Genomic DNA, 14569 nt, shown 5'->3' on the forward strand with positions numbered 1-14569 from the left:
AACATCCGTATTTTAAAAAAAATATATTAGTTTTATAAGACTAATGTTAACTTTGAATTTTCCTTTTATCTTACAAAAATAAATACACAGTAAATATTATTCAAATAATTTCACAATGACCACATTACTGCTGAAACTGTTGCCTAACAGAAGTACTATGACATATTTTATAATGTTTATTCATCCATGATGAACCAAAGTCTAAAATCAGTTTATAAAACGCACATTAGATGTGTCAATTCTAATGAGATAAAATTAAAGGCTTTTTAAAATATAAAATGGAGCTCTGTATAAAAATAAGAGACCCAAAGTAGAATTTTTTTTCCCTTTGGTTTTGCTTCCCTTATTGGACAGAAAGCCATATGAAACACTTTTTCTTTTCTCTAATAAAATACCACTAGTTTTGGACTGTGGCCATGTACACAATCATTATGAAAACAACTAACCTAAAATTTCCTTTAATGCTTAAGAGATGATTATTTAACAAAAATTGATATTATTGAACTTACTATTAGTGTGTGCTCCCAAAGAACCCATTTTTTTTTTTTTCTAGCAAACATGTAACGCTAAATAGAGTTCAATTTAAATACTCTCTTTGGTCTGTACCTAAATCAAGGTGCTTTATAAAAACACAAATAGGTAGTAAAGATCTCACGCTATTTGGAAATATTCTTCCTTTATATGCAACTGTGAAAGGGATGTAAGGGTAGAACTTGCCTCAATGGATAGATATGAAGACTACATGAGATAATATATGTAAATATTATATTTTATATATAAATAAATTCACAGCTAGCACATGGTAAACAATAAATCTTAGCTATTTTTTTATTAGTAAGCAATAAAGAAAGGTCATACCCATGGAAGAAATATTGATTCTGATCTTTTTTTAATCCATCAATTGTCATGCACTTCTATTTGTGATATTACCTGTCCCACCATTGTTTCCCAGCAAGGTCCTCGAGGTACATCTGCAGGGTGCACAAAAAAGGGTGGCCCAGTACTATTTCCAGTAAGTGATGCATTATACGCCTTGATCATGTTGGCTTCCCATATGGTAATATTGGCCTTTACTAGCTTCTCCTCTTCAATCTAGAAAGCAAAGTGATGGGGCGGGAAATGAAGATGAAACAGACTGCCTTTCTGTCAATCTTGAGATTGGGAATGCTGTAACATGCTGATGGCAAGAAAAATCCAGACACAGGATTTACCTTGTTGTTAATCTCATCCATCAAGGCAAGAATAAATACATACAAGTTGCCTAAAAGAAGGGCAAAAATGCGTCCCAGCAGCCATTTCAGAGCAATGAGGGGATGGTAGTCTTCCAATTCAGCAAATAAGTCAAACAGTGTTGGACAGAACATCCCCAGGAGAGACATGACCATGTTCATCTATGAAGAGACACAAGGGATGAACTAGGTTAATGGTGTTCAGAAATTATTATTGCTTTCTGCCAGAATTTTGTAAGATCCCAGCTTGATTCCTTTGATCTTTTATAAGATTAAAGAAGATTATCTCACGCATTTTAAAAATGCAATCTTAATAAAACATCAAAGACAATATTCAACATTCTCAAAGTGTGCTTGTGTATGAGCTTGTGTATGTGCCAGTAATAACAGTGTTTCCTGGTATAATGAGGGATGCAATTGACATCACTCTTGATCCAAAGAACATGTATTGTTCTACGTGGTAACTGATTCTAATTCTGATATGGTGATGCACTTCACAACAATATTTCCAAAGGAAATGAAAAATGATCTGCTTGAGAAATGAGGTACAAACTGGAAATACTAATTCGACTATCATCAGCATATGGGCCAGTTTAATCAGTTAGAATGAATAAATTCCTTGAGAGGGGCTCAAGACTAAATACTGAATTCTGGGAAATACAAACTGTTTGGAGCAAAAAAAAAAAAAAAAAAAGGAACGGGTTTTATCAAAGAAAACAGAATATTCAGAAAAACAAAAGGAGAACACATAGCATTGTGTGTGTGTGTGCGAGAAAGAGAAAGAGAGAGAGAGAGAGAGAAAGAGAGAGAGAGAGAGAAACAAACCAGTAAGAAATGTGTGGTCTTTCTCTCCTGACTGACACCATTATGATTATATTATTAGGCTAAGCTAAGTCAAAGTAAAGAATCTAGAGCAGGTACTACTTTTATGACGAGAAAAAAGCCTTCTTTAAATGAATAGAATTTGGAGGGGTAGGAAATAAGGCAGAGGAGAAAGTGGATTATTGGCAGTTAAGTTGCTAGTGAAAAACAGGGAGAAACCCAGGCTTGCCAAAGTGGAGGAGGCAATTTGAATGTGTTGGTAAGATAAACACAGGAAGCAAGTGCTTTATCATTGCCAATTCAAAGAATTCAGGCAACAATTGGATCTTTCAATGACAGATGCAGGATTTACAGAGAAAGTAACATAAGGTCATGAAAAGAGTGAGGGGTTTGAAATCAAGATTTCTAGGTTTTAACTCTAACTCTTCTCCATGGTTTTGTGACTACAAACACATCACCTAGTCTCATAAGATTCATTATCCCCATCTGTAAAATGTATGGGTTGGAATATGTATATGCTAATATCTATTCTAACGCTAACTTTCCAGAATGTCCTAAAATGAAAAACAGACAGAGACAGATTTGGAAATTAGGCTGGAATAGAGAGGAAAATGTGGGACAGGGTTGGTTAACCCACAGGACAGGATGGAGGGCACAGGTAAAGAGAAGACTTATTTAATATTTCGCCATAGAAGCATAACCCATAAAATTTCAAATGTCAGGTTCTAAACACATAAAAAGCATGCAGAGACGAACTTCATTTTTTTCCCACCACCCAAGGGTGTCAGGATCTTGCTGAGCAAATTCCTGGGATCGCTTCACAGCCCAAAAGATGAGGTATCCACTCCCGGCAAGTGTTAGAAACACGAAGAAGTTAGCAAGAAACCTCAGGAATCTGATCAAGTGGATGTTTTCTTCTACTTGGGCTGCTCTTTCTTCTATTATAGCCTCCTGTACCAAGGCAAAACAGAGAAAAAGAGAAATATTTGAGCTATAAAAGTATGAACTCGGCAATTAATTTTGCAAACATCAGATGTAAGGAATGAAAATGTAAACTAAATCTGGATTCCATAAACCAGTGAATATTGCCAGGAAGCGAGAACAAGTGAGAGAAAGAAGGAAAAATTTTTACAAACTCTGATTGATCTACTACTAGGATAGTCTTCATTCTAAATTCAATACCAGTACAGGTTTTTTGTTTGTTTGTTTGTTTTTAAAGCCACACCATAATAGTTTAAAGTCATTTTCAATATTGAGCTAATATTCCTGTAAATAATGAGCACCGTTCTGTTATGTAAAATATCTGATTTTGATTACTAATGGTCTCCTGTTTCAAGACAATGCCATTATTTTATTACCAAATTTGGAGAAGAAATAATGCTGCCATGGGTCAGATATTTCCAGTTATAATCTGAACCCTGCCCAGATCTTGGTAGGCAGATGATGAGTTAATCTTTCTTTTAATTGTCAAGATACTTCGCTAGCTAGACCATACGGAATGGCTCCAACTTTACTCTTAGTAAAGACTCTTGAAGTTGGCATCTTTACCTTAAAGTTCATTGTGATAGAATTGAATTTATTGTCTGCTGTTTCAGGATTGCCAATCAAGTAGTCCCAGCTAGTGAACACCTTCCAGCTGAAGTTGAAAGTGTTGTCATCACCACCGCCGTCGTCACCAATATTTTTGGTCATCCTGTAAAAATAGGAAGTTTAATCCAGCAACCAGAAAAAAAAGGAAGGCAGGAAGGAAGGAAGGAAGGAAGGAAGGAAGGAAGGAAGGAAGGAAGGAAGGAAGGAAGGACGGACAAAGGTAGGGGGTACCCAAACATAATGATAGGTAAATTGAAGAAGCAATATCTAAAAAGCATATTTTCAAACAAGTCAGTTTTAATAACCAGAAAATAGAAGTTTATATTTAAATTTTGTTTTGGTTTTAATTTTTTAAACTGTGCATTTTCCAGGCCTTCAAGATGAAAACACCACTAAGCATTAATGATTTTAAGAATTAAACAGGTTATACAAAAACATATATTTTTTATTTGTTTTCCTAAACTGTTTTCTTGGCCTCATATATCTGGTTTTAACCTTTTGTGGGATGAGGATTTCTTTAGAAATATGAAGAAAATCATTGCCTGCCCCCCCCAGGAAATAAAATTATGGATAGACTCTGTAACTGTTCTGCAGACCCCCTGACACCTAGGGATGGACTAATCCAGGTAAGGTCAGGAAACTCCTGCATGTATTTCAATTCCTCCTGGAATCTTCTCTCAAAGAGTGATTACATGGAGTGCATAAAATTTCTTCATACTCTACAACTCTTGAAAAAAAAAAAAAAAAACAAAAAAAAAACCCAGGATTTTTATATAACCATAATGCCAAGTGGTTACATATATTCTATCAGTGACTTAAATTTTTTTTTTTGCTTGGAGAGTTTAAAATACATTTACTTACATGTTTATTTCAGTGGTTAGAGATCTATATTCTACTCACTCCATTTCCTTTACCCCCTTATCACTGTAAATAGCAAAATTAAAATTTCATATGATACATATTATAAATTAGTCCCACAGGTTTTGGTTTTTAAAATATTATAGTGATATGGATCTGAAAAATAAAAAAGCACACTGACATAAAGCTGACATCATAGGTTGGCAGGCATCTCCAAGATCATCTAAATTCCTCCACTGTTCCTACTCCTTATGGAAGTCTATGTATTTTAAATGGGCTAGCATATTGTGAAAAATAACCAAACATAATTATTCTTTATACCAGACTACCACTTTACCCTTTGCAAATGGTCTTTATGTATATCATTATATTTGTCCTTTTCAAAAACTTAGCAAGAAGTAAGAGTATTAAATAGTATTCTCTTTACAAAGGGGAAAGCTGAGGGTTAAAATTATAAAGTGATGTGTTGTACATTATCTAGCAATAAACCACAGAGGTAGGTCAAGCTTAGGTTTCTACTTCACTCTAGTGCCCAAGCTAGAATACCATGAAATATGTTAAACCATATAAAGTGCCTTTTCTTGTCAAAAAGAGTTGAAATCAAACATTTTCCATGGTTTAACCTAGGAAGAAAATTATTTATTTGATTAAAATGCCATCATCCATTTTGTCACTGAGCAAAGGGGCAGACCTTAAGTAAAAAATGAAAACTTGTCAGATATGTTTGTAATAAAACTTTATTACTGGAAATTTTTTGTAGGCAGCCTCCCAGAGAAGAGAATTCAAGCTGGACAAGAAAACTGGGGACATCTGGCATGTGGGAATTGGCAAGAGAGGGAGTGGGGTTCTGATAGGAGTAAAGAAGGATATCAAAGAAAAACTTCTCACTACACATTTTTGCTGAAAGATGGCCCTGCTAGCTCTAAAATGTTCCATGTATAGCTCTATCCCTAGCCTATAGAGGAAAACAATATATATCTTTAGGAATATTTTTTGCTTTTACAAGGGGGCTATAGTTTTGAACTACGGTATCTATAAAGTAACCACTAAGTATCATTTGTATTATTTGCTTGGCTGGCAGGTTGTAGAAAGCAATTGTTTTGTTTATATCTTTGCCTAGGATTTTATACTGAATTTCTTGCCTTGGACTCACAAGTTTACATCTCCATTTATGCATTGGGGTCATTTGGTCACTTTGTGGATACATGTGGAGGTTTTTAATATATCAAATACATGCTTTCATAAATCCTAAACCAACAGAGTCACTAAAATGTATCCTCTCCTAAAATGAAAGTCAGGAAGAGGACGAGGATTGAGAGGAAGGTAGAAAGCAATCCTCTAAAGACTCACAGGATAAGACCACCACACAAGAAAAAGAAAAATATAGCCAGGACTATCCTAAACCACATCTACAACATGCTTGAGAAGGAAGAAATTGCAGCAAGTATTTGACTGTAAAAGATAACATAAAAATACAAAGTCAGTATATTGGCCATAACCACTGGTTGTTTCTTACTTTATAGTCTGTTCCCCAATTGAGCATTGTGAAGGTGGGAACATTTTCTTTGTTCACCATTAACCTCAAACTCTAGACAGCCACTCCCCAGATTTCCTATCATAACTGCTCAATAAATAATTATTAAATGATCGAATACACGAATTATGATTTTGGAAGTAAACTGAGCATGTGAAAGAGCATCAAAAACATACAGCCTAAAAAGCTTTCACATGGTACAACACATATGCTTTTTATGCTATAGCTGTCCAGTTCTGTTCTTGTCATCATGGTAGGTTTTGACAATATCATCTCATTTTATCAATGGTTGCCATTCATTCCAGAGCAGTACAATCCCTAGTCCATGCTTGCAAAAAGTGTATTTTTCATGTTGAATTTCATAATCTTAGATGCAGTTCATTAAGCAGTGATATGACATGGAACATTAGGCTTTTAAATTCCTCACACCTCACCACTTTTCTGTTTGAAGCAGAAAAGCCTGGCATTTCTGAAACAAGGTCAACCATAGTTTGAGAAAGAGTAGACAATCATATACTTTATGGGATTTGCCAGGACTTCCTGCTCTGTAGACCAGCCCCACTTACCCTCCATAGCCTGCTGTAGGGTCTGAAACCCATCAATAGAGACTTCATCATTGGTATCTCCAGTGAAAACATCTCTGAGAAGTAACATTAGACTGGAGTCTATGAAGAGTTCTGATTTCTTTTCTTTGAGACTAAGATAGATTCCTGCAGCAAAAAAAAAGCTTTAATTGGGAAGAGGAAGAAGAAATAATTTTAAGGCTAAGATCCTATGGAAGGATGTCGAGACATAGAAGACTTTTAGTTAGAATATCAGGAAAATAATAGCTGTCTGAATAGCAGGTACAAAAGAAGTGAAAAGAAAGTGGACAGAGGCACTGAACATCTAGGTAGAAGGAAGAAAATAAATTTTCACTTATAAATGTGTGAGGTTGGCCATGATTTTAACATTATCTTGTCTTTTAAGACAAAAACATAGTTCCGATAAGTTTATTTTTTTCCCCAAAACTTTAAATGACAGGAGTTATGTAATCAAGTTCAGATAACTCCAAAGGAATTTGGCGACGAGCAAGGAACAATTTTAATATAAAATTAAAAAGGCAACCTGGGTCAAGACAGAAGCAGGTCCTTGACTTCATTGCTATAGATGTATCCTCATTGGAGACTAGAGGGAAAGTGCTGAAATGGTGTTTAAGGCTCAGTTCTAGAATTTACTAGCTATTTGAGCTTAATCGAATATCAAACTCTACTGAACCTTAATTTCTTAATCTATCCAGTAAGAATAAATAATACCTGCTCGACCAAGTATAAAAGATTGATGGAGGAACAAATCAGCCTGTGTAAGGAGGAACACAATACAAAGAACTAGCATGGTGTACTCGGTAGAAAATACCTTTTGAAGCAGAAAAATCTAGGTTCAAATGGCTCTGAGCAAGTCATTTAGTATCATTAATATTATTATCTGTAAAATGATAAAACTAATACATACTTTGCAATGTTTAAGAGTTAATAAATAGATGAATATATTCCCATTTTTTCAAATTGAAAAATATTTATATGCATGCATTGAGTTGTTTCCAGTAGTTTGCTTCTCTGAAATATGCAAAATGTTTAACTTTTAATAGGAACAATTAGATCTTGAAATTTAAACACTTTTACTTTGGAAGACAAAACTTTAAACTGAAGAAGACAGCCAGCATATGAAAGAGTTGATGGTCTCCATGCTATGTAACTTTACGTTATTCTGTTGTTAATTTGCTTTTAATATGTATGTAACTTTTTACTATGAAGTTCTCTAAGCTTCTATTGTGGTTAGTAATGTACACTGCCCTAGATAGAAGGAAGGAAGGAAGGAAGGAAGGAAGGAAGGAAGGAAGGAAGGAAGGAAGGAAGGAAGGAAGGAAGGATGGATGGAAGGAAGGCAGGCCTAAAACCAGGTGACCAACCATCTGGGTTTGCCAGGGACTGCATGGGTCTCCAGGACACAGGCTTTCAGTGCTAAAACCAGGAGAGTCCTGGGTTAACAAAGTTAGTCACTCTACCTTAAAACCTCAGAATACTTTTTTGAGTTTCTAGTTCATACTACCTTCCAATTTCCCTATTAGGTAATTAAAAATAGATATTTGCCACCATTTCATAGATGAAGATGCTGAGACAAATGGTATGGGAAAGATGACAAAGTCCATCAGTAGCCTAATTGATTTTAGAACTCGGGTTCCCTCATACTTGATTTGCGTAATGTATTCCAAAAAGCCACTCGTGTTTTTTCCAATATGTTCTATTGGGGTGAGGAGGAAGGAGAGGAAATGATAAGTGATTCTGTACAATCACTTATATTTCATCAATTGTTTTTCCACCAAGCCTTGTCCCCAGGGCTAGGAATAGGATGGGAGTCATGAATTGTTTTGTAACTATACAAGTCAATGAGTTTAAAACACTGGCCAATCAGGTATCAAATAGCCAAAAGTCCATGCCAGAGGGAGGTACCAAAGCCAGATTGGTTTGGTTGACATAATATGAATGACTTTGAAAGGGAAAATGTGGATTTGGTGTCCTGCAGTTATCCTAAATGGCAACTTTGAGCTAGTTAGAAAAACCTGGCATTTCCTCTAGATGTGTCTTCTCCACTATGCTCACCACCAGCAATATGTGGTGCCTGAGCACTTGAAATGTGATAATGTAAAATACAAGATTTCGAAGACTTAGTACCAAAAAAAAATCTTGATAATTTTATTTTACTTATATTTTGAAGTAATAATTTTGATATATTGAGTTAAATAAAATATAGTATTAAAATTATTTTACCTATGTATTTGTTTAATATGTCTGCTAGAAATTTTTAAATGAGATGTGTAGTCCATCTTATATTTCCTTTCACAATGCTGCTCTATAAACTTTTAATCCGTCTGTGAGAAAATTATTGTAACAAATACACCAATCCATTAATGTATAACTGCATAACCTTATATGATTTCCCTGTCATTGGGGCTACTGGGGGACCTCAACTCCTCAACCATGTTGGCTTTGTTCAATTCTTCAATAAGTATATGAATTATAATCCTAATAAAATTATTAATGTTTGTCAATTACCACCAGCTAGACATGTTCTGGGTGTTTTATATGTATTAACTCATTTAGTTCTCATAGCCATCTTACGACCAGTTATTATAACTCTATTAGAGATGAGAAAATGGAGAATAGAGCACTTGTGCAATTTGTCAAAGGTCTCATAGTACATGGTAGAGCTGGGATTTGAATCCATGCAAACCAGCTCAAAAGCCACCAGGGTATACAGCCTCTGCAGAGTCACTGAAAGAAGCTGAGTACCTAGACATACAAAAACATGCTTCCCCAATCACTATGAAGACTAGAGGACTAACAGAGAAGTAATACTTCTGAGGCCTTTATAATATAACTGGCACCCCTGATTTTAGTCTTGCCAAATCAAAATGGTTAAATACTAGAAATATCTAGATTGTGAAATGTAGTAGTACTTTAGCGGGTAGACAGATACCTAATATTTAAGATATCTGATTACACTTGGACGGGTAGATAAAAATTTTGGATTTGGGGTCTCTAGTAAGGCTTTTTCAAGTTCTAAATGGGCTTAAAACCTAAATATGACAGTGTTCTTTGGTGGAACCAGTAAGTTTGATGGGGTTGAGACACAAAGTGTGTCACAGACTGTTCCAGAGAGGTCTTACTCAGGGAACTTGGGCCCGCGGGCAGAGGTCCCTCTCTGAAATGAAGCAGATGGCAAATTCACCCTGTGCAGAGTCAAATATAAGGGTTAGAACATTGAGGTGTTTCAACTCTTTTTCTACGCTAGTGCAGAGAATTGACTAACGGATAGATTATCAGCCCCAAATAACTGTGTTAGGTTTCTGCAGTGTCTTTAAGCAGAGTATTACAATTATATTTCAGGCAGGGGGAAAATTGAACTGTCGTTTTATCGGTTCCCCAATAAAATTCTTCCTCATGCTCTAATAAATCTTTTTCCAAGACAAACAATGATTACACAGTTGATCATGATGGTCTGGTTGCGAGCCATTTGTTTTTGCTGTCTTATGCAGCTGAAATTTTTTGGATGAGTGATTATTCTGGTTTTTTTAAAAAACGAACAGAGAACAACAGATTCTGCCTATTGAACTGATTTTGCAAGTCACAAACCTCTCTGCATGCAAAAAGAGGGGTCAGCAGCTGTTTCCCTATATTGTTTGCAAATGTCACACTGTGAAGTACAAAAAGGCACATTTAAAAAATATGCTTAAACACAGGATAAGCATACAACCAACAGTTTAACCCAGTGAGATGACCCAAAGGCTTGTGCTTGTGTTCAACTATTTTGTTTGGAGAATGTAATAGTCTAATAGTAGTGTCAGTATTAAATGACATTTTATCTCATAGACTCTGCATCCTCTCAATGTGAAACAAAAAAATATACATATCCATTCTCCCGTTTGATTCCAGAAATCATTACTTGCTTCCCAAGAGAACAAATGAAACTTACGCTTTAAGGACAACCAGAAAGCTGTATCCAATGCACATGATCCCCACCAGAAAATAGGAGAGTGGCAGCCTGAAATTCATCCATCCGATTGTTCGTTTATTGTCGTAATAGCCATAAAAGAGGACAGAATATTGCGCCAAGCCCTAAAATCCAACAGCAAAGCCACTTAGCAGATGTTGTAAAGAGCAACTCAAAGAAAAAAAGATAGACTTTTAAGAAGAATAACAAAATGACATTTATTTTCAGCCTTGGGATATGGCCCTGACATGAGCCCTATTGTTTTGCTTCACGGAGTGAACGTTTCAGCTGCCACATTGATTGACAGTCTCATAGTTTACTTGAAATTCGGGGACTTCTAAATAGACCAAACTTGTAATCAAATATAGGCTCGCTCAGCTGTGGAGCCATTACCATGAAAAGCCCATTGATTGAAGCATCGACATACACTTCATGGTGTTATTTGACTTATAATTTGAAGAGCTTGCTTAATATTGGGAGGAGAACCTAGAACATGCTTCCTCAAAGTGCCATGGCAGTCACCTGAGCCACAGTTAGATTGGTTCTCCTAAACCACAGAAGCCTTGTCCCAGCTCAAGCGAGGAACAGGTAAAGAGACATTGGAACCAATCTTCTCAATCTTCTATTCATCAAGACTATTACAGTATTCTCCCATAACGAGCATATTTGTTCATGTAATTTCATGCTCCTTCCTAAAAATGATCTGCCAGAGTTGGAATCACCATTTCCCAAAGCCACCTGAGTGGAACATATGCAGAGCACTGGTATACTCTGATGCTGCTTCCTTTATAGTATTCATCACATTCACTGTGTTTTTCATGCTCGGAATTGAAACGTTGTTTCCATAGTACTATACATCCACTTCTTTAGCTTTTCTCTGACTTGATCTCTCTCTCTGGCAATAACTTAAAATTACTATGCTTTGTGAAGTGAGGAGATAATAACTTGCCAGTGTGGGGCTTCCTCTTGAGATCAAGTGGGTCACCCTTGAATCTTAGAAAATCCAGTTGTCTGACTCTAACCAAGCCAGGGACTTTGAAGCCTACCATTGAAGAAGGGAGGAGAAGTGGGAGAAGGCGGAAGGGGAGGAAGTGCCCTCGATGCTAATTTCCAGAGGAAGAATTAAGACAAGTAATTTTAAGAACTGCCTTAAACAAAGATAATGCCTAGCCCAAATTGGAGGCCAACGGAGATCTGAAAAAACTATTGCTTTCAGAATTTTCAGCAAATTTATTTTTAATACTCTGTAAGAATTAGCAGGGGGGTTTGGGGGAGGGCGGGGAGAAATGTCCAGAATATCTTAGAAGAGAACATGGGCTTAAGTAGAGTTGGGATGGAATGAGTGGAGTGTAGGTAAAAAAGCACTTCTCTGAACCTTATCTGACTATATCTGCATTTTTTTTTCAGCTCAAAAGAAAAAGAAAAAGAAAATTTGGGGCTAAACAACTAGTGAAAACCTTAAATAGGGGAAGTAAGCAGGCTAATCTCATGTCCCAGAGAGGAAACCAAACGAACGTGGACTGGCCCACTGCCCAAGACCCAGAAAGCAGCCCGGGAGAATAATCACTGGCAGGATTCCCCTGCACTGGTTCCAGGACATCTTCTTTCACATTCAGCAAGTTAAAGTCTCTGTTCCCTCTCAGCTATTTTAAATGCCACCTCCTTCTCCCCTGTCTTCAGACTGGCCGTCCTGTCCCAGGGCAACAACAACAGAACATAGTAAGTGTTGGTACTTGGCCTCTTGTGTAGTTTAGAGATATCTCAAACAATTTTTTTGCCCATAATTATAACATTATTTTCCAAACTCCTCTATTTTTCCCTGCATCTAACCCTTACCTCATTTCCTTGCTACCGTCCTGACACTTAGTGATCATGATTGTAGTAATAATATCAATCGATAAGTTTTGTTGAACACTTAGCATTTGCTGTGCACCTTACTTCATTTCACAGAAGCCTCAGAAGAACCTAAAGAAGTTGCTGCTGTCAGGGGAAATAGTTTTCCTCAACTCTTGATGTTTCCTTCCATGTAGAGAAGACCCATAAATGTAACACTCCCAGGCTCTTTCCATGACCTCACACTAGTCCTGGGGAGGGGACACTAATTGGAGAGCAGAGCATGGAGGAACAAATGGGAACAATGTGAGCCACCTCTTCTCCTCCTCTTGAGAGAGCATATGCATGCTCTGCCCCTGCCGGGGGGAAGGGGCCGATCCTGGTTTAAGGCTGCTGGGCAGAAATGCCTACCTGTGAAGCCACTTGCCATAAAAAGATATCACATTTTTTAATATCAGTTTTAATAATAATAAAGGTGACATGCCGACCTCTACTTGTCTTAACATTTGCCCTATTTCTGGTTAGCTCACAACTTGGTTGGACAAGCGAGCATTATTACTTACCACCCCCTCTTGCTCTCCATCTCAGATTAAAAAAAAAAAAAAAAAAATGAGTCTTAGAGATGTGAAGTAACTTGTCCAAATTCACATAGCTAGTAAGTGACAGAGTCTGAACTTGAACCGGGTCTGTCTGATTCAAATCCCACACACTTAACCATTGTGCTATACTGCTTCTCTTGTGCTTTCTTTGCCTATACCAGGTCTTGTATCATGCTAGTGCCATACCTTCCAAGTACAACAAAGAAACAAGAAAATCCTATCAACTCAGCAGGGACTTTTGACCTATATCTCTGGATTGGTTCTTGGTGAAGCCAGGACCTCTTAGAAAGGACCTAATACCCCTTTTGAAAAAATTCCAGAGGGCCTCATCTCCACATCCATAAATATTACAACCTGACATTTTTTTCTAATTCATAATGATGGTATTAGGATTAAGAGACACCTCTAAAATGACATAAAAGGGGAAAGGAGATATATAACAAGCATCTGGTGTACTTGCTAGGTTAGCACAATAGCTACTGGAGCATCTAGCCCATCTGGTATATGTACCATTCAACATATGTTCAATGGCTGGCACTTCATAAATATTAGATCACATCCAAAGTGGTAAGGGTTTTTTTTCTTTTTTTTTTTTTTGAATACTTATTATTTTACAAAGGCTTCTTCAAGTTTGTCTTTGTGTAAATGAAAGAGAAACTACTGAAGAGCACAATTTTTAAAAGCTTTATACAATCCATCTTGAGGGGTGGCTTTAAACACGAGTTGAAAGGCTTAAAAGAGGAACACCCCTCCCCTTTCACCCAGCCAGCGCCCCCACACTCCACACATCTTTCCCCTTTCCTTAAAGCTCCAACAGCAGACATCTGGAAGTGACTAAAATAGCAAGGACTCCAAACCAAGCCAAGGTTCTATTCGGTTTCTATGTCAGCACGCACGGCTTTCCCTGTGGGAGCTCTCTCTCACCCCAAAATCTGTGACAGAGAAACCACGGTCAGAGCCAAGTTTCAAATGAGCATAGAAAATTCCTGTCCAACTCTGGGTTCCGTGCTTCTGCAACATCTATTAAGACTCTAATTTCTGTTTGAATGCTGCAGCTGGTCTAGTCTATAGTCACTGACACCCTTCCACAAGAAAGAGAATGTTTTGATGGGTGCTCCCTAGGAAACAACTCATGTATTTATTTATCCAACTAACTTTTATTGAGTACTTATTATTAGCCAAATATTATACACAGACGGTGTAGGAGGCGAGATTATAGAGGCCCTCAAAAGAGTTCTGCACACAAAATATCCTCTTCATAAGTACTTACCACCTGAAATTATATTAGAACTCCGTCCCTTTGGTGTTTCACATGACGACAAATAGAGTGATAGAGTGAAAGTAACACTCTAGCCCCAGGATGGTAAATGAGTTTCATCATCCTTAACAACTCTTTCTAATTTGTACTTATTGTCAGACCATTATTTTGAAAAAAAACCAAAAACAAAAAATCATGAAGTCAATGATGAGCTGGTGAGAAAGGAAGATATAAGTTTTGAACCATGCTGAGCTTATGTGTGTGGGGAGTAGTACCACACCAGCTGGGGCATATTTCTGCTTCCTTTTGAGCTGTT

At 36.9% G+C, this 14569-nt stretch overlaps 1 protein-coding gene across 1 annotated transcript in view; it reads right to left on the minus strand.

Moving 5' to 3' along the window:
* TMC1 (transmembrane channel like 1) overlaps nt 1-14569 on the minus strand; it is a 128963-nt gene that overhangs the window by 33704 nt on the left and 80690 nt on the right. Inside the window, exons 9-13 of the mRNA XM_011371262.2 lie at nt 10546-10688; nt 3600-3744; nt 2808-3002; nt 1212-1391; nt 931-1092 (exon numbers count right to left, since the gene is read on the minus strand). Of these exons, the coding sequence (XP_011369564.1) occupies nt 931-1092; nt 1212-1391; nt 2808-3002; nt 3600-3744; nt 10546-10688 (825 nt within the window). The remainder of the gene's footprint in view (nt 1-930; nt 1093-1211; nt 1392-2807; nt 3003-3599; nt 3745-10545; nt 10689-14569) is intronic.

The sequence above is a fragment of the Pteropus vampyrus genome, unplaced genomic scaffold (genome assembly GCF_000151845.1).
Source record: "Pteropus vampyrus isolate Shadow unplaced genomic scaffold, Pvam_2.0 Scaffold186, whole genome shotgun sequence".
NCBI lineage: Eukaryota > Metazoa > Chordata > Mammalia > Chiroptera > Pteropodidae > Pteropus > Pteropus vampyrus.